Below are 19,956 nucleotides of genomic sequence, written 5' to 3'. Positions count from 1 at the left end.
CTTCAGCCATGTAGCCGAGGCTCAGCAGCCAAGAGGGCTAGGAGCAAAACCGGCTGATAACTCCGAGGTGGGTCTCTCGCCTCCCACTCCGCAGTGTCGCGGGCCTAAGAGGTTGACAACTCTGGTTGGACGTATTCCTGGAGGTTTCATCACATGACCTCCCGTCGCCCTGCTCCCGCCATTGGTTGACCAACATGTCCATCCTCGGGGATCCCCGCCTTCCCACGGCCAATTGGGGAATCATTAGAAATAGGAGCAGGAGTAGGCCATGTGGCCCCTCGGGCCTGCTCCGCTATTCAATCAGATCACGGCTGGTCTTCGACCTCAACTCCACTTTCCCGCCCCATCCCCGTATCGTTTGAAGGCGAACAGACTCTTCATTACCTGATTGGATGATTCTCAACTTCAGTCAAACAGCCCTCCCCTTCCCCACCCAAAGAGTTTTTTTAAATAACTAATAAACCAAAGTGTTCAAGGAAAATTTTTTTAAATATTCGGATGACTTTTTCCCCCCCGGGGCGTTGCTCGCAGCAGTGTCCTGGAGATCAATCTTCAATTCCTGGAGACTCCAGGTCAATCCTGGAGGGTTGGCAACCCCTAGTCAGCTCAGGCCTCGCCCCGCCCCGTCGTCACAGCTCACGCGGCGATCGGTTAGTCTGGTTTTACTCTTTAGAAGCTGCCGGCCGTCCGGTTTTGAGCGCAGGTTGTGGTTTGTGCGGAGTCTTCCCCTTTATTGAGCTACTGCCAATTCCACGCAAAAAATGGCCACCCAGCGGACGTACGGCACAGACTCCTGGGAGGACAGAAGCACGGGTGAGCACTGATCACTGAGAATAGCTGAGCAATTTGGACAAATACACTTCCCTCTTTAAATGCCTTGGGCCAGTTTTATTTTGTAATTTAAAGGGACAGGGCAGCGAAAACTTCACAAACTGTTCTCTAATTCAAAACCAGACAAATCACCCCCGCTAACCATTAATAGTCTACAGTCATTGTTAAACGTAATACAACCCATCCACTCAAGCTGAGAAAATAAGGCAGGGGAGGAGTGGTGGGAACCAATGCAGTTCGAATCAGAAAGGGAGCGGAAGGTCAGAATACGGTAGATACGATGGCGCAGGCTCTGTTTGAGACTTTCTGTTGAAGCGATGCAGTTTCTTAAGATTGTTCATTTAGCATTTCTGAGCCACTCTGGTCGTTAATCAGACCAGGATCCAGGATTAGCCAGCACGCGCTGAGAAGAAAGGGAGCCCACGGACAAAATTGTCCAGTTTGGCTCGGAACAGTTCACTCTGAATGGGCTCGTTCATACTGCACAGGGGATTCTTCACCACAAATTCAACGAAAATCTACGAGAGACAAGAAAATGCAATTAGATTCCCACCTGTAACTCACTCCCGGGTATCTGTTATTCTATATATAAACGCCCCGAACCCCTCGATTAGATTCCAGCCTGTAACTCACTCCCAGGTATCTGTTATTCTATATATAAACGCCCCGAACCCCTCGATTAGATTCCAGCCTGTAACTCACTCCCAGGTATCTGTTATTCTATATATAAACGCCCCGAACCCCTCGATTAGATTCCAGCCTGTAACTCACTCCCGGGTATCTGTTATTCTATATATAAACCCCCCGAACCCCTCGATTAGATTCCAGTCTGTAACTCACTCCCGGGTATCTGTTATTCTATATATAAACCCCCCGAACCCCTCGATTAGATTCCAGCCTGTAACTCACTCCCGGGTATCTGTTATTCTATATATAAACGCCCCGAACCCCTCGATTAGATTCCAGCCTGTAACTCACTCCCGGGTATCTGTTATTCTATATATAAACGCCCCGAACCCCTCGATTAGATTCCAGCCTGTAACTCACTCCCGGGTATCTGTTATTCTATATATAAACCCCCCGAACCCCTCGATTAGATTCCAGTCTGTAACTCACTCCCGGGTATCTGTTATTCTATATATAAACCCCCTGAACCCCTCGATTAGATTCCAGCCTGTAACTCACTCCCGGGTATCTGTTATTCTATATATAAACCCCCCGAACCCCTCGATTAGATTCCAGCCTGTAATTCACTCCCGGGTATCTGTTATTCTAATTATAAATCCCCCGCACCCCTCGATTAGATTCCAGTCTGTAACTCACTCCCGGGTATCTGTTATTCTATATATAAAACCCCCGAACCCCTCGATTAGATTCCAGCCTGGAACTCAGTCCCGGGTATGTGACACTCCTGGTAAAAGAAAACCACAAGCAGACACAATGAGGCACTTGGGACACTAATGGTAATTTTATGATGTGATTACCTTGGATTTACAATCTTCAAAGCTAGGGGCATGCAGATGGTGAAGGGCAGGCAGCTGGAGAGCTCAGTACCTCACATTCACAGGACCTGTTGTAATGTTTCATTTCCCTCTTGCCTGGGATATAAATCTACAGGCAGCAGCTGTTCTCCAGCACCTCAATAGTGGCCACTCTTTAACAGGCGAGCCCAGACGAAGCGTATCAGCAGGCTGTTCGACTGTGGTGGGCATCACACCAGAGCCTGATCCTGCATCCACCAGTCTAATCGAGGGATTTCTGGACAGCGATCCGGGACAGGAATCCTATCCCGGGGACTCCCTAGGCGGATTGTAGAGCCCCCATTGATGCCCTGGCTAAGATCAGTGAGGTCAGCATAGTCTGGGCCCTGGCGCTCGGGAGCCTTGCTGATCTGTGTGGCTGAACGAGAGTCTAATGATCTCTAAACCACTGGAGGAGCCCCGACAGCGTAGCTTTAAGTTACAAACTAAGATTAAGTGCCTCCCCGCTGTGGCTCAGTAGGTGATTCAGCAGAAGGAAGATCCCAAGTACAATTTGCGGCCTGTGACCGGTTAACTTGTGGGCTGGAATTGGCCCCACTGTCACCAAGTGAAGGAGCCATGGGGCAGCGAGGGTGGAATTCAGCCAGGTTCCCTGATCGCTGATCAGCAATCCCCCGATGGAAGTGAGCAGGTGTGGTTATTGGGTGAGAACATATCGGACTCAGCTACGATGCCTCCCCATGGGCGAATAGTTCATTGACACTCATTGTCTAGGTTCGTACACCAACTTGCGCTGACAGAGGTGCAAGAGAAAACAAAATGGGGCACTGAGCCAAAGGAGGAGATATTTGGAGGGGTGACTGAAAGCTCGGTGGCATAGATGGGTTTTAAGGAGGAGAGACTTTCGGAGCACGAGCTGAAGGTTTGGCCATCAACGTTGGAGCGAATCAGGAGCACGGCGAGTTTGTGGAGGGGGGGCAGTGTTATAGGGCTGGAGGAGGTTACAGATATAGGCGTGGCCCTGAAGGGATTTAAAGAGGAGGATGAGGGTTTTAAATGAGGGGGTTGGCGGGGCGGGGCGGGGCGGGACGGGGGGTTGGGAAGAGATCCGGAACCAAAGTCAGTTGTTCAGGACAGGGCTGGTGAGTGGGCAGGACTCCGTGTGGGACAGGATGTGGCCAGCAGAGGTCCAGGTGAGAGTGGAGGATGAGAGGTCGATCGGAATGGCCTCTAGGGTGAGGGTCCGGGGGGGGGGGTAAAACAAGCAGAGCTACAGCCAACAGACCATCAACACTTTCAGGGGGAGGTGGGAGGAAAAAACAAACTGAGCAAGAGGATAAAGTGAAAACAGCCAGATGATGAAGGGGAGCCCTGAAATTACCCTGCACATATACGGTGCTTTTAATACAACGAAGGGCTTCCAAAGAGGTGGAACTGGACAGCCGCTGAGCTACAACGGCAGAAGAGTCAGGGGAGGTGACCAAGGACACGGTCAGAGAGGCAGATTTTGAGGAGGAAGGGGAGAGGGGTAGCAATGCAGAGGGGCTTAGTGAGAGAATTCCAGAATGTGGGGCCATGAGATCTGAAGGTTCTCCAGCTGAAGGTGGACGAGAAGGAGGGGGGGCGAAGACTTGCATTTCTGTCGCCTTTCACAACCTCAGGACGTCCCAAAACGCTTTACAGGCAATAAATTACTTTTTTGAAGTGTTGTAATGTAGGAAACACGGCAGCCAATTTGAGCACAGCAAGATCCCACAAACAGCAATGAGATAAACGATCGGATAATCTGTGTTTTTTTAATATATAAAAATGATGTTGGTTAAGGGGTAAATATTGGCCTAGGACACAGGGGGAGAACTCCCCCTGCTCTTCTTCCAATAGTGGCCGTGGGATCTTTTACATCCATCCGAGAGGGCAGACGGGGCCTCGGTTTAACGTCTCATCCGAAAGACGGCAGCTCTGACAGCACGGCGCTCCCTCAGTACTGTCGGCCTGGATTTTGTGCTCAAGTCTCTGGAGTGGGGCTTTGAACCCACGACCCACTGACTCAGAGGCACGGCCGACACCTTTTTTTTAATTCACTCACGGGATGTGGGAGTCGCTGGCGAGGCCGGCATTTATTGCCCATCCCTAATTGCCCCTCGAGAAGGTGGTGGTGAGCCGCCTTCTTGAACCGCTGCAGTCCGTGTGGTGAAGGAGACCAGAGATGGAAGAGTTGGAAAGCACGCGAGGGTACATCGGGTTTCAGGGATAGGGAGGGGTGAGGCGGTAGAGGAGCCTGTAGACAAGGTACGTGGATTTTGAAAGTACTTACTGTACTGTAGATCTGACTGAGAACATCCCTGATGCTTCCGACTCCAAGGTCTGTGTTCATGACGATTTTAATGCCCGTTGCTGTCTCGTAATAATGCAGCTTGTACTTGCTGGTTTGAAAGGACAGGAAACCATCTCGACTGATTGAATATGTTAAAGAAAGAACTTGCATTTCTATAGCGTCTTTCACCACCTCAGGACATCCCAAAACGCTTTACAGACAATGGCGTTCTTTTTGAAGTGTGGTCACTGTCATAATGTAGGAAACGTGGCAGCCAATTTGTGCACAGCAAGATCCCACAAACAGCACTGGGATAATGACCAGATAATCTGTTTTTTTTTTAAGTGATGTTGGTTCTGGGATAAATATTGACCCAGGACACCAGGGAGAACTCCCCTGCTCTTCTTCGAAATAATACCATGCGATCTCCACCCGAGAGGGCAGACGGGGCCTCGGTTTAACGTCTCATCCGATAAAACGGCACCTCCGACAGTGCAGTTCTCCCTCGGGACTGGCACTGGGAGTGTCAGCCTCGATTTTGTGCTCAAGTCTCTTGGGCGTGACTTGAATCCACAATCTTTTGACTCAGAGGCGAGGGAATGCCACCCACTGAGTCACGGCTGACATTTAAAAGAGTATAAACCACCTCAAGGAACCGAACGGCACAGCGAGAGACTCACCACAAATAAGATCTGGCATGGCAACCCATCGTAGTGTCGCCCCACAGACATGGAACCTCGGCTCTGCACTGGGTTAGTGGATCCCAACCAGGGACAGCTACAGGGGTGGGAGAGTTGAGTAGCTCAGGTTTCAAGGCCCGTAGACCTTGTGTTCTAATCCAGGCAGGTTTTGCAAACCCTTTCATCCTTTCAAGGTGGATTGACTTAAGGACCACGTCCCAGGACGGGGTGAGGGGTGAAACATGAGGCTACAGGGACCGAGTTGTGCTTGCCCCGCTATTGCAGTTTCCCCTCGCCCCCAGCAATAAAAGTCAGCACCACACCCTGATATCGCTAATGGAGAGCAACATCTGCGGGGAATCTCTCTGTTTGTTGGGACAATGCAGAGGGAGCTTTACTCTGAATCCAACCCGTGCTGTGCCTGCCCTGGGAGTGTTTGATGGGACAGTGTAGAGGGAGCTTTACTCTGTATCTAACCCATCATGTAGCTGGGAGTGTTTGATGGGACAGTGTAGAGGGAGCTTTACTCTGAATCCAACCCGTGCTGTGCCTGCCCTGGGAGTGTTTGATGGGGACAGTGTAGAGGGAGCTTTACTCTGGATCTAACCTGTACCTGCCCTGGGAGTGTTTGATGGGACAGTGTAGAGGGAGCTTTACTCTGTATCTAACCCGTGCTGTACCTGCCCTGGGAGTGTTTGATGGGACAGTGTAGAGGGAGCTTTACTCTGTATCTAACCTGTACCTGCCCTGGGAGTGTTTGATGGGACAGTGTAGAGGGAGCTTTACTCTGGATCTAACCCGTGCTGTACCTGCCCTGGGAGTGTTTGATGGGACAGTGTAGAGGGAGCTTTACTCTGTATCTAACCCGTGCTGTACCTGCCCTGGGAGTGTTTGATGGGACAGTGTAGAGGGAGCTTTACTCTGTATCTAACCTGTACCTGCCCTGGGAGTGTTTGATGGGACAGTGTAGAGGGAGCTTTACTCTGGATCTAACCTGTACCTGCCCTGATAGTGGCAACAAAGAGTGGAAACCTTTTAAGCTTTTTCATGTCAAACTATCCCAATATTTGATGTGCTGAAATAACATAACAGGCAGATTTGCCACATCTTCACAGGACCTGAAAGCAAAGGATACAAATCGACAGGAGACATCTTGTTGACAAAGGATCGGATGGAGAACAGCATTCCATACATCAGCTGGTATTCCTAGAGGGCACAAACAGAGCAAGTCATTCAAAGAATGTACAGCACAGAAACATGCTCCACACGAACCTACTTATCCAGCTTCCCCTTAAATGCATCTATACTATTTGCCTCAACCATTCCCACGTGGCAGCGAGTTCCACATTCTCACGCCTCCCCGGGTAAAGATGATCCGTAATGTTTGAGAGGTGACCGTGGTCGGAGGGGGTCGAGCACGGCCTCGGGGGTGATTTTGAAAAGCGGACGAGGGAGGCAGTGTGGTCGGTTCGCCAGGCGGAGAAGCTGAGCAGAGATGTGCCAGTTGACAGGATGAGACTGGGCAGAAGAGGCACCCGTGCCAGTCTTGCCCTCCACACCAGGCAGAGTTTTCCATTGTTAAACTGCTGGTACAATGAACATTCGATGGAAAAGTAAAGAAAAAAAAATTGCAAATCCATCTATGTCGACAAGGGAACATCATACGGATTGTAGAATCATATAGCACAGAAGGAGGCCATTCAGCCCATCGTACCTGTGCCGGCTCCCTTTCGAGGGAGGATCCAAGGGACATGTTGAGTAGAATGGGCCTTTACTGTCTGGAATTTAGAAGGTTGAGAGGTTGATCTCATTGAAACGTATACGATTCCGAGAGGGCTTGACAGGGTAGATGCTGAGAGGCTGTTTCCTCTGGCTGGAGAGTCTAGAACTAGGGGGCATAGTCGCAGGATAAGGGGTCGGCCATTTAAGACCGAGATGAGCAGAAATTTCGTCACTCAGAGGGTGGTGAATCTTTGGAATGCTCTACCCCAGAGGGCTGTGGATGTTCAGTCATTGAGTATATTCATGGCTGAGATCGATAGATTTTTGAACTCTGAGGGAATGAAGGGATATGGGGCTGGAAAGTGGAGTTGAGGTCGAAGATCAGCCATGATCTGATTGAATGGCGGAGCAGGCTCGAGGGGCCGTGTGGCCTACTCCTGCTCCTATTTCTGATGTTACTCACTTGCTCCCTCGAGATGCCTGCATTTTTCTTCCGGTTCCACTCACTATAATGAAGGCAGACTCCGTTCCTATCGAAGACGTACAGATTATGAACAGTCATCTGGTGGGAAATATAGCACAAAGTCAAGAGGCAGAATCAAATTTGGTTTCAGATGCTTTAAACGGTATCAACAGCTAGCCAGCCTCTTTAACAGCCAGACTGGTTTTCATCTGTTGAAGGGTCTGTGCTCCTCAGTGCCAAGCACACACACGGTCTCCTCCCCAAGACTCAATGTACAGGGACTGAGTCAATCACCTCCCTCAGTCGTCCCTTCCTCTGACAATCAAAACCCAAGCTTGGTGTTTACTTTTTGATTCACCTCATCATCTATCCTACTCTTCAAAGTTTGCGCCGTCCTGAATTAAGTTGTTGCTTTCCTCCCCCGCCGGGCTGCTCCAGGCTCTAACCCCACCCCACCATTTCCCTATGCTGCTCCAGGCTCTAAACTCCCCCATTCCACCCCACCCCTGAACTGTGGCTCAGTGGGTAACACTCTCTCTCTCTCTCTCTCGACTCGGAGTCAGAAGGCTCGCGCCCCACTCCAGAGACTCGAGCACAAAATCCAGGCCGACGTTCCAGCGCCGGCACCGAGGGAGGCGCCGTCTTTCGGATGTAGGCGTTAAACCGAGGCTCCCGTCTGCCCCCCTCTCGGGCGGACGTAAAAGCTCCCACGGCCGCTATCGGAAGAAGAGCAGAGGGGGAGTTCTCCCCGGTGTCCAATATTTACCCCTCAACCGACATCACTAAAACAGATTATCCGGTCATTTATCGCAGTGCTGTTTGTGGGATCTTGCTGTGCGCAAATGGTCTGCTGCGTTTCCCTAAATGGGGGTTTTTGGGACGTCCTGAGGTGGTGAAAGGCGCTATAGAAATGCAAATCTTTTCCTAGTCTCTTCCCCACCCCACAGCCGCCGAGTGCGGAGCAGCATTTTGCCCGCCTAGAGATGAAACTCGCCGCCGTTCACCTTCACTCTTGTAACCGGCGCCAACTCCGAGCTGCAGCCGGTGAACCGTTCAGGCGAATACGCAAGACAGCCTGGGGGGGGAGGGGGGGCCTTTCTTACAATTGGTCGCGCATTGCACCGGATTCATTAATAAATTGCATTAATCTGCGGGCCCCGGGGTTAAATTTAACCGGTTCATTCATAAAAACCGGGATTCGAATTCAATCTGAGTCCGGGGCGGGAGCAGTGACGCGGCTGATTGTCGCCGTAATTATACGTTTTATTTTAAAATCCCTGACTTCTGATCGGCGCCGCTCGGAATTGTGTGTTTATCAAACTACCAGATTGTCGGGGGTTTTATTCGATCCGACGTCGATAAATGAACGCACCGGTTCATTGCACGTACGGTTCAGGCGGAGGTCGGGCCGCCGTAATTTTAACCGTTTGGGTCCGGTCTTGCGCTCGGTCGCCGAGTTATGAGGTGTTCGGAGCGCGGTTGCTATGGCGGGTTTGAACGCGCGAGAGGAGAAAGCGGAGAGACTGGAAAAGGTGAGGGAGGGAGTGGGAGGTGAGGGAGGGAGTGGGAGGTGAGGGAGGGAGTGGGAGGTGAGGGAGGGAGTGGGAGGTGAGTGAGGGAGTGAGTGAGGGAGAGAGAGAGAGAGAGGCTGGAAAAGGTGAGGGAGGGAGGGAGTGGGAGGTGAGGGAGTGAGGGAGAGAGAGAGGCTGGAAAAGGTGAGGGAGGGAGTGGGAGGTGGGTGAGTGAGGGAGAGAGAGAGGCTGGAAAAGGTGAGGGGAGGGAGTGAGGGTGAGTGAGTGAGGGAGAGAGAGAGAGAGGCTGGAAAAGGTAATGGAGTGAGTGGGAGGTGAGTGAGTGAGGGTGAGTGAGGGGGAGAGAGAGAGAGAGAGGCTGGAAAAGGTGAGGGAGGGAGTGGGAGGTGGGTGAGTGAGTGAGGGAGAGAGAGAGAGAGAGAGGCTGGAAAAGGTAATGGAGTGAGTGGGAGGTGAGTGAGTGAGGGTGAGTGAGGGGGAGAGAGAGAGAGAGAGGCTGGAAAAGGTGAGGGAGGGAGTGGGAGGTGGGTGAGTGAGGGAGAGAGAGAGAGAGGCTGGAAAAGGTAATGGAGAGAGTGGGAGGTAATGGAGGGAGAGAGATAGTGGGGGGAGAGGGAGGGATAGAGAGAGTGAGAGGCTGGAAAAGGTAATGGAGGGAGTGGGAGGTGTGGGAGTGAGGGAGGGAGAGAGAGGCTGGAAAAGGTGAGGGAGGGAGTGGGAGGTGGGTGAGGGAGGGAGAGAGAGAGAGAGAGAGAGGCTGGAAAAGGTAATGGAGTGAGTGGGAGGCGAGTGAGTGGGAGGCGAGTGAGTGGGAGGCGGGAAAAGGTGAGGGAGGGAGTGGGAGGTGTGGGAGGTGAGTGAGAGGCGAGAGAGTGGGAGGGATAGAGAGAAGAGAGAGAGGGGAGAGACTGGAAAAGGTAATGGAGGGGGAGGGAGAAGGTAATGGAGCGGGGGGAGAGGGAGTAGAGGGGGAGAGAGAAGGTAATGGAGAGGGGGGAGAGGGAGTAGAGGGGGAGAGAGAAGGTAATGGAGAGGGGGGAGAGGGAGTAGAGGGGGAGGGAGGAGGGAGTAGAGGGGGAGGGAGGGGGGAGAGGGATAGAGAGTGAGAGGCTGGAAAAGGTAATGGAGGGAGGGAGAGAGGGAGTGGGAGGGAGAGAGGGAGAGGGAGGGGGAGGGAGAAGGTAATGGAGAGGGAGTGGGGGAGAAGGAGGGGAAGAGAGACAGACAGAGAGGGGGGGAGAGAGACTGGAAAAGGTAATGGAGGGAGTGGGAGGTAATGGAGGGAGAGAGATAGTGGGGGGAGAGGGAGGGATAGAGAGAGAGGCTGGAAAAGGTAATGGAGAGAGTGGGAGAGAGAGTGAGGGGAGAGATGGGGGAGAGACTGGAAAAGGTAATAGAGGAGAGAGAGTAGAGTAGGGGGGACAGAAAGTGGAGGGGAGAGGGGGAGCGGGAAGGGAGAGAGAGGAAATGGGGGGAAGATGAAAAGGGAGAGAGGTTGGAAAAGGTAATGGAGAGAGGGGAGAGGGAAGGGAGCGGGGCGAGGAAGAGGGAGAGAGCGGAGAGGCTGGAAAAAGTAATGGAAGGAGAGGGGGTAGAAAGAGAGAAAATGGGGGAGAGCAAAGGGAGGGGGAGAGAGAGAGAAGGGAGAGGAGGAGAATGGGGGAAAGGAAGGGGGAGGAGGTTGTGGGACGGAGGGTGATGAGGTGGGAAATCAGTCTGAGCCGTGCCCCCTGTAGGATAGTGTGTGGGAGATCGCAGACGCCCAGTTGAGCTTGTGATGCTGTCTGGGGTTGAATATCCCACCAACACTCGCTGTCTGCACTGGGGTGTGAAAACTAACCGCTCTGGGCGACACATGGGGTGACCGCTGCTTGTTGGAGACCCAGCAAGAAGGCAGCGTCTTCAGGGAAGAAAAATGAAGGGGGAAACAGCCCAGCCCCAGGGGAAGGCCTATCTTGCTCTGTGTGGTTTGGACTTTAAAGGCACCGCGTCGAGCTGCAGTGAAGGTGGCCCGCGGGAGAGTGCTGTCTGAGCAGTAAACCCCCAACCCCCGTCTTGTGATAGGGCAGACACTTTTGTGCAACGAGTAGCAGTTTTGAAACATAGAAACTGGGTAATGAGAGAAAGAGACTGATAACTGTACAGATGTCACCCTGTGGTAATCTGGGCTTGTCTGACTGGTACCCTTCAAATTTGCTGACAGTAATTGCGGTCTGTTGAGAGTTTCATGTTATGTGAAGAATATTTGTGCTCAGGTTCTTAAATAGTGGGCTGGTATCTGTGGGGTAGAGAGTTTTGAGTGCATTGCAACAAATAGGTTTTTAAGAGCTATCTTTTAGAGAGGCAGTGCTGTTTATCCAGATTAGTTGCATTATCCTTTTCTTTATTCGTATCAACAACAGCTAGCACTTAAATCTTGTGAAGTGTTTTGGGATGTTTTATGAGAGGGACTAGAGTGCAAGCAGGAGTTGGGACAAGAGTTAGGGAGGGGGTTGACTGGTGTTGAAGAGGCAGTTTTTGAGGAGGCATTTGAAGGTGGGGAGGTGCTGGCTGGGCAGAGGCTTTAGGGAGAGTTCCAGAGTGCTGGTGTGTGCTGGCGTTTGGGGGAGTGCGCACCAGAGCAGAGGGCTGACGTTCTAACTCGTGTTCGGGAGCAGAGTGTGGCTGCTTTTGCAGAGCGATTTCACGTTGAGGTGGGAGTGGTCGCTTACCTTCAGAGTCCAGGACTGATCTGACTCGGGGAAAGCACTAAAGCCAAATGATGTGAGACCCCTCCAGAAAGCTGACTCTCTCAGCTGAGGCTTCGCACTACTTGAGGAATAACTGCAGCTGATGTTAATAAGGGCTTGCATTGGGCATCCAGGGAACTTTACCAGAACAACAACTTGCATTTATATAGCGCCTTTAACGTAGTAAAACGTCCAAGGCACTTCACAGGAGCGATTATCAAACACAATTTGGTACCGAGCCACATGAGATATTAGGACAGGTGACCAAAAGCTTGGTCAAAGAGGTAGGTTTTAAGGAGCATCTAAAGGAGGAGAGGCAGAGAGGTTTAGGGAGGGAATTCCAGAGCTTAGGGCCTAGGCAGCTGAAGGCACGGCCGCCAATAGTGGAATGATGAAAATCGCGGATGCGCAAGAGGCCGAGATTGGAGGAAGACAGAGATCTCGGAGGGTCGTAGGGCTGGAGGAGATGACAGAGATGGGGAGGGGCGAGGCCATGGAGGGATTTGAAACCAAATTTTAAAATCAAGGCATTGCCGGACCAGGAGCCAGTGTAGGTCAGTGAACACGGGGTGATGGGTGAACGGGACTTGGTGCGAGTTGGGATACGGGGCAGCAGAGTTTTGGATGAGCTCAAGTTTACGGAGGGTGGAAGATGGGAGGCCGGCCGGGAGAGCTTTGGAATAGTCAAGTCTGGAGGTAACAAAGGCATGGACGAGGGTTTCAGCAGCAGATGAGCAGAGGCAGGGGTGGAGAACGTTGGGATCTGATGGTCTCAACAGCTTGAGATGTATGCAAATTAATGAGAACGTGGATCGTAACTTTATAAGTGGCCTGAGGTACACACCGTGAAGGTGAAGAGCTGGGTGGAGCAGTCCTGCTTCAGTGTGAGCTTTCGTTTCCTATGTTCTACCAACAGAGGGGACTACTGCACCATGAGTCACTGTGTACAGGAGTGTCTCGGATTCAGTGTGATTTATTTCTCTATTGGTGCAATATTAGTTAATAAAATTTTTTTTAGTAACTTCTTCCAATTTGTTTTGTCGACAGATTGAGATAGTGACAGGTCTTTGACGCAGAGCGATTTCCCGTTTGGGACGGTGTCGTGCGATGGATTCTCCGATCCGGCCCGAGGACTTGCTGAGCGACGTGGAGCCCCTGCCCGTGTCCGTGCCCAACTCTGCCCCTGCCAGCCCGCGCCCCAGGCCTGGCTCTGACCGCTCCGCCGGGGCGCGCTCCCTGCCCGCCAGCCCCTACGCGACCCTGACCTCCTCGTCCGAGGTCACGGCCCGGCTGTACGCGTCGCTGCAAACCAGCCGCGAGCTGGGGGCCGACCGCTCCTCTGCTCCAGACCTGCGGCCGTTCGGTCAGCACCTCGCCTGCCAAGCGGGCGAGGGTGGCACCGAATTCCCGGCCGGCGGGCGCCCGGTGAAGGCGAGCTCTGGCTCGGGCTCTCCTTCCTCGAGACGTGCCGCCTTCCGGCCTTCGACCTCCGACCCCAAAGAGGTCGCGGAACTCGCGCCCCCCACCGGCCTTCAGTCAGCCCGCGGTGACCGGTCTAGCGAAGGAATCCGCAGGCCTCGATCGCGCCTCGAGTCACCCGTCCAGCCTCCAGGCCCCGATGCGGCCGCAGTCAAAATGGCAGCGAGCAGCTGGAGTCTCGCCAGGCCGGCCCTCGAGCGGAACACGGCCGACCCGGAGATCGCCGCCACACACCGTCCAAAGGAGGCGCGTTCCGCTGGGCAAGTGGCAGCGCCCGACCTGGAAGAGCTCGCTGTGGAGATGACCCAGAGACTGTCCAAAAGGGTGGAGGCCAGTGGCAGGGGAAAGGTAATTCTGAATCCCTCCAGCTGCTAACGTTCAGCCTTCTCTTCCCCCACCCAATACTGCAGAGAAACCCATCGCCATCCTGGTGAGTCTCCAAACCAAACCACTGAGCAACCCTCGCAAGTAAGATTTGTGTTTGCCCACTGTGGAGTGCATCCGTTCTCCTGTGGGGACACACCCACTTACCATGGTATCACAAGGAGTAGTTGAAGTGAATAGCATAGATGTATTTAAGGGGAAGCTGGATAAACACATGAGGGAGAAAGGAATAGAAGGATATGCTGATAGGGTTAGTTGAAGTAGGGTGGGAGGAGGCTCGTGTGGAGCATAAACACTGGCACAGACCAAAATGGCTTGTTTCTGTGCTGTTAATTTTATGTACATGAGCTTAGTTTGAGCTGGGTAAGTCCCCAGGCTTAGGGACTCCCAATTGTGTGAGTGGGACGAGTGATCTGTTGCAGTGTGACGTCCTGTGACTGTCTATGCATGGTGGGTGAAACACGGTTCACTGTCTGAGCGTTGCGATCTTGCATAAAAAGCAGTGAAAATGCTGCAATCTATTATTTGCCCCCGATATAGGACATCGCACATACATTGGTTTCAGCTCGTTTCAAATTGTGCACCGTGTGTAACTGGGTTTTATCACTGTACTTGCAGGCAGATGGCAATGTAAATAACCATGTTTTAACACAATTTGAAGGACAATCTGCTCCCTCACTGAAATGGGGGTGAACATTGGGCTCTTTCTGCTCTTGTCCAGTTGTACTTTTATCCTCGGGATGTGGGCTTCGCTGGCAAGGTCGGCATTTTTTGCCTAGTTGGCTTGCACAACTGGGTGGCTTGCTCGGCCACTTCAAGAGTCACAAACGCTGGTGCAGGACTGGAGTCACGTGTAGGCCAGGCTGGGTCCTTCCCGAAAGGACGTTGGTGAACCAGTTGGGTTTTTACGACAACCCGACAGCTTCCTGGTCACTCTTAAAGACACCAGCTTTTTATTAAACTGAACTCAAATTGCCCTGGTGGGATTTGAACTCGTGCTCTCTGGATTATTAGTCCAGGCCTCTGGAGTGAGGCTGTTCACGCAAATTACCTGTAAGAACCATAATTAGTCTGCTCTTCTGTGATTAGGTGCTAAGGTACTTTTTTTTTAAAAAGAGTAGATGGAGCATTATTCTCAAATTCTCAAACTGCCATAGTGGGATTTGAACTTGCATTCTCTGGATTACTAGTAACCATAACGACCGTACCCCCTGTCTGCCCCGTTGAAGGGGAGTGCAAGTTTAACTCTTTGCTCACCCTGACCATTCTTCCCCACAGGTTGGATCTAGGCACATCTCGGAGATGGAATCAGTGCGGTCCCACCTGCAGAACATGTTGAAACTCTCTCAGGATCTCACCTACCGTGAGTATCCGGCTGCACCTCACAATCCTTTAAAGGGAGGGTAAGCACGGGGTAAATACCTGTCGAAGGGAAAGTACTTTCGCCCCCGCTTAGCTTGTGCTTGTTGCATTTACTTTCCAGCTTTGCTCCCCTGACAGTTCGGTGAGTTTGTACAGGGAGTGGCTGAGCTAACCTGTCCCGAACTCGACCACGGACCGAGCTAACCTGTCCCGAGCTCGACCACGGACCGAGCTAACCTGTCCCGAGCTCGACCACGGACCGAGCTAACCTGTCCCGAGCTCGACCACGGACCGAGCTAACCTGTCCCGAGCTCGACCACGGACCGAGCTAACCTGTCCCGAGCTCGACCACGGACCGAGCTAACCTGTCCCGAGCTCGACCACGGACCGAGCTAACCTGTCCCGAGCTCGACCACGGACCGAGCTAACCTGTCCCGAGCTCGACCACGGACCGAGCTAACCTGTCCCGAGCTCGACCACGGACCGAGCTAACCTGTCCCGAGCTCGACCACGGACCGAGCTAACCTGTCCCGAGCTCGACCACGGACCGAGCTAACCTGTCCCGAGCTCGACCACGGACCGAGCTAACCTGTCCCGAGCTCGACCACGGACCGAGCTAACCTGTCCCGAGCTCGACCACGGACCGAGCTAACCTGTCCCGAGCTCGACCACGGACCGAGCTAACCTGTCCCGAGCTCGACCACGGACCGAGCTAACCTGTCCCGAGCTCGACCACGGACCGAGCTAACCTGTCCCGAGCTCGACCACGGACCGAGCTAACCTGTCCCGAGCTCGACCACGGACCGAGCTAACCTGTCCCGAGCTCGACCACGGACCGAGCTAACCTGTCCCGAGCTCGACCACGGACCGAGCTAACCTGTCCCGAGCTCGACCACGGACCGAGCTAACCTGTCCCGAGCTCGACCACGGACCGAGCTAACCTGTCCCGAGCTCGACCACGGACCGAGCTAACCTGTCCCGAGCTCGACCACGGACCGAGCTAACCTGTCCCGAGCTCGACCACGGACCGAGCTAACCTGTCCCGAGCTCGACCACGGACCGAGCTCGCTGATCCCAGCCAGGGTGGTAGGTGTGCAGCATCCCTGCTTTCGGGAGGGGAAACATCTCTTTCCTGAACACTAGCCAGTGACTCCCTACTAGAATGTGTGAAGACATCGCACTTAAGATAGGATTGGGCTTTACTTCGATGTTTCCTGTGCTGGAACAGCCTGGCAACCCTCAACTGCCGAGACTCGCGGCTGAATAATCGGCACTAGGCTGAGGTTCCAGAGGCTGCCAGGCACCATGGGTTATAGGAAGGAGTCAATGCTTTCAGTACTCCAAGGGTTAGATTAGGAAGAGAGATTACATAAACTAGGCTTATGTTCCCTGGAATGTAGAAGGTTAAGGGATGATTTGATTAAGGGTTATAGGATTTTGAACGGAATTGTTAGGGTAGATAGAGAGAAACATTTTCCGCTGGTGGGGGGAGTTCAGGACAAGGGGACAAAACCTTAAAATCAGAGCCAGGCCATTCAAGAGAGAAGTTAGGAAACACTTCTTCACACAAAGGGTGGAACTCCCGCAAAAAGCAGTAGATGCTAGCTCGATTAATAATTTTAAATCTGAGATCGATAGATTTTTGCCAGCCGAGGGTATTGAAGGATATGGAGCTGAGACGGGTAGATGCGGAGTTAGGATACAGATCAGCCATGATCTCATTGAATGGCGGAATAGGCTCGAGGGGCTGAATGGCCTGCTCCTATTGGAGTGAAGAGAAGTTGATGGGGGTGTGGGAATAGGTAACTGCTGTTAACGTTCTCCTCTGTTTGAATTGGCATTTGTGAGGTTCACACTTGAGTGTGCGAGAGATTCACACTTGAGTGTGCGAGAGATTCATACGCACCTCCAACTACCCATAAACATATCCAGTCCCATCCACACTAATTGCCAATCTCAGCACTGAGACATGCTCAGTGAAGGCCTGACACGTCCTTGTGGTGAAGATAAAACTCTCGAAGAATTAGGAACAGCTTTGCGGAGACCGGAGCGAGAAGTTCCCACCCTCCCTCGCTCCCAATTGCCCCTGAAACAGGAAAGTCGACAAGGGGCAGAGGCGAAACCGGCCTTAAAAACAATAATGGGAGTTTTATTCGTCCGCAAATTAACACTGGCTCCAGCGGTGTGATTCTGTTCCCTCCCTGCAGGGGACGCTGCTGTCAGTCCAATCTCTCCAACTCTGGTGCCCAATGGAGCCGAGCAGAAACGGGACGAAGACTCGTTCGAGAGTGACTGCACCAGCTCCCTGCTCAGGTGGGTGGAGGGTCTTTATAATTAAATGTTATTCATCCTGGGTGGGGGGGGGGGGGGGGGATTGGGGATTGGTGGCTCGGTAACGCAGCAAATCACTGCCCCCGTGTTCTTAGCCACCAAATGTTTGCGTCTGTGACTCCCATTTCTCTCCCCCCTGCCCCGCAATGGAGAGTTTGTGGTCCATCGGGGAAGAGGAGCTGCCCAGTGGCCTGATACTTCCTCATGGGGCGGGGGTTGGAATGTGACGATGACTGGGTGGTGCAAAGAAAGAAACAACTTGCATTTCTACCGTCCCTTTCTCCATCTCAGGACGTCCCAAAGCACTTTACAACCGACGGAGTGCTCTTTGAAGTGAAATCACTTTTGTAATGTAGGAAACGTGGCAGCCCAATCCGTGCACAGCAAGGTCCCACAAACAGCAATGTGATAATGACCCAGATCATCTGTTTTTAGTGATGTTGGTTGTGGGATTAATATTGGCCCAGGAACCGGGGAGAACTCGCCCTGTTCTTCTTCGAAATAGTGGCCATGGGATCTTTTACGTCCATCCAAGAGGGCAGGCGGGGGCCTCGGTTTAACGCCTCGTCCGGAAGACGGCACTTCCGACAGTGCAGCACTCCCTCAGTACTGCACTGGGAGTGTCAGCCTGGATTTTGTGCTCAAGTCTCTGGAGTGGGACTTGAACCCACGACCTTCTGACTCAGAGGCGAGAGAGTGCTACCCACTGAGTTCAGTATGGCAGCACATTTTCTTTCACCTAAGACTGATAGATGGAAGTTCCCTCTGGCTGTACGAGCCCAGTATGAAATGAGTTGGGCAGTCTCGGCCTAATTCCTAGTGAGCGTGAGCTCGTAGCATAAAAGAGAGGAGCTGCCAATCGAGGGAAACTTCCAACAACAATAATTAGCTCTAATTGACCTGGGGGCCTGTTTAGGCCATATCCCCCGCAGGGAGTACCTGAGAAGCGGCCTTAAAGAGACAAGCCAAGTTAATAGTTACACATCACAACTGTGTTCCCGGCCCCAGATTACCCCTGAGCAATGTCACGAGACATCCACGTTAGACCTTTACAATTCGCCTCTTCATCCAAACTCTTGACTGGGTTGGCTGGGTTTGAATCGATGGGTGTTACCCGTCTGCTTTCATCATTTCAGCGCCCAGCCGTTCCAGGAGATTTCCGTGTCACCGCCGGTGCCCATCCTGGGATTGGACGAGGCTGCACTTTTCCCGCGGTATTCCCGCATGCGGCTTGGGACGGGAGCAGGGCCAGTGAACGAGTCCTCCCTCTACGAGTATCAGATCCTGAAGGACACCCTCGATAAGGAGCGCACACGGAGAAAGGTAGGGAGTGGCGCTCCGACAGTAAAATATCTGCTGCACCTTGACGACAGTTTGGGGCTAATGGGCCAGATTGTCGCAATTGCGCTGAAATGGGAATTGCAAAGTAGAGACTCGTACACGGGTGCAAACCATATACAGGATTTTACGGTACCGGTGTAACTGAACACAAGTGAGGGGTTTCACTTGGATTTCTGAATGTGTTCTGATCAACTGCGGGTGCAGTTTGTTTGATCCCAACGCACAGCATTGTGAATTGGAAGGTCTCTCTCTTGACAATAAAGGTCCAAGATGAGTTTGAACCCAATTCCCAGGACAGGCTGCGAGATGGTGAGAAGTGGGGCATTAATGTCAGACCGATTCATTAGGGGATGCTGCTCCTGAGGTGATTCCGTTCACTTCTCTCGATCTCAAGTGATCACCACTAACTGACCCTGGTGCCTTGTTGGTGGATAAATCCCAACTCAAGACAACAAGGAACTTTGCCTTTCCCAGGCCCATGAAATTCAAACAGGACAAACTAGCGAGTAAGGCATCTAGGGCTGAATTGCTGGGCTTTTAAGGCCAGGGTGCGGGGGCTGCGTATGACTTGCGAGCTGCAGTTTGCACGCTCCTGCATTAAGCTAGCTCTCCCAAATCGACACCGCAGGTAACCGAACAGGATTATCTGACCCCCACCCCTCCAAAACAGTGAGCATCTCCTTTTAATAATGATGTCAAATGACCCCATTTAATCAAAGTGGCAGGGGCCTGCTGGCATTTGATTTGCTGCAGCAATGCGATGGAATGAGCTTTGGCTAAGGCAGATTTGCCGCCTCCCATAGCAACAAGTCTGATTGGCCGCCTTGTGCTTCGCTTTGCTTCCGTTAGCTGTCCGCAGCGATGGAAATTTGGATGAGGGGTATCTTGCATTCTGCCGTCGAAAGCAATGTTGGGGAGTAAATGACGGCGTTGCTGAGACTATCACGGGAGAGAGGTACAAAGGTTACTTCTGCAGTGCACAACAACACCACCACCTTTGCTGAAGGGATGCGTGCTCCAGTTGCTCGCTCTGAATCTGCCGGACAATAACCTAAAGCCAAATTAGGACTGTGGCCCCACGAGCTCTGGCAATCAGGTCCAGCAACTTGGTCCCATTCGCGCTGATTTTTTTTTTTGCTTTGTCCTGTTCCAATTGCATGGGCCTGGAGGTTTGGGAAAGACCATTCTTAAAACTTTGCTGGATAAATCCTATTTCGTTTCTGGTCCTGCCTGATCATCCAAGCTGAACCCAATCCTATCCTTTCCCAACAATCACACACAGGCACTTTCCATCGGCTACCAATCAA

At 52.4% G+C, this 19,956-nt stretch overlaps 2 protein-coding genes across 3 annotated transcripts in view; one reads left to right on the top strand and one right to left on the bottom strand.

Annotated features, from left to right (window-relative positions):
* Nucleotides 1–865: 865 nt before the first annotated feature.
* On the bottom strand, nt 866–8,597 carry trappc1 (trafficking protein particle complex subunit 1). Its single transcript, XM_067972186.1, has 5 exons — nt 8,496–8,597; nt 7,492–7,590; nt 6,442–6,512; nt 4,627–4,765; nt 866–1,349 (listed from the first exon to the last, which is right to left on the bottom strand). Exons 2-5 carry the CDS (start codon nt 7,588–7,590, stop codon nt 1,221–1,223), a joined length of 438 nt encoding a protein of 145 aa, XP_067828287.1. The 5' UTR covers nt 8,496–8,597; the 3' UTR covers nt 866–1,220.
* A 354-nt stretch (nt 8,598–8,951) lies between these two features.
* cntrob (centrobin, centrosomal BRCA2 interacting protein) overlaps nt 8,952–19,956 on the top strand; it is a 35,730-nt gene continuing 24,725 nt past the window's right edge. Inside the window, exons 1-5 of one of the 2 annotated variants that reach the window (XM_067972184.1) lie at nt 8,952–9,023; nt 12,800–13,579; nt 14,894–14,978; nt 17,185–17,290; nt 18,445–18,631. In XM_067972184.1, the coding sequence (XP_067828285.1) occupies nt 12,860–13,579; nt 14,894–14,978; nt 17,185–17,290; nt 18,445–18,631 (1,098 nt within the window). In that variant the 5' untranslated portion in view covers nt 8,952–9,023; nt 12,800–12,859. Of the gene's footprint in view, nt 9,024–10,399; nt 10,414–12,799; nt 13,580–14,893; nt 14,979–17,184; nt 17,291–18,444; nt 18,632–19,956 lie in introns of those variants that run through there. The other variant, XM_067972185.1, reaches the window with a different exon arrangement.

The sequence above is a fragment of the Heptranchias perlo genome, chromosome 35, assembly GCF_035084215.1.
Source record: "Heptranchias perlo isolate sHepPer1 chromosome 35, sHepPer1.hap1, whole genome shotgun sequence".
NCBI lineage: Eukaryota > Metazoa > Chordata > Chondrichthyes > Hexanchiformes > Hexanchidae > Heptranchias > Heptranchias perlo.
The sequence above is the reverse complement of the archived record's forward strand: the minus strand, read 5'-3'. Positions and strand labels throughout refer to the sequence as shown.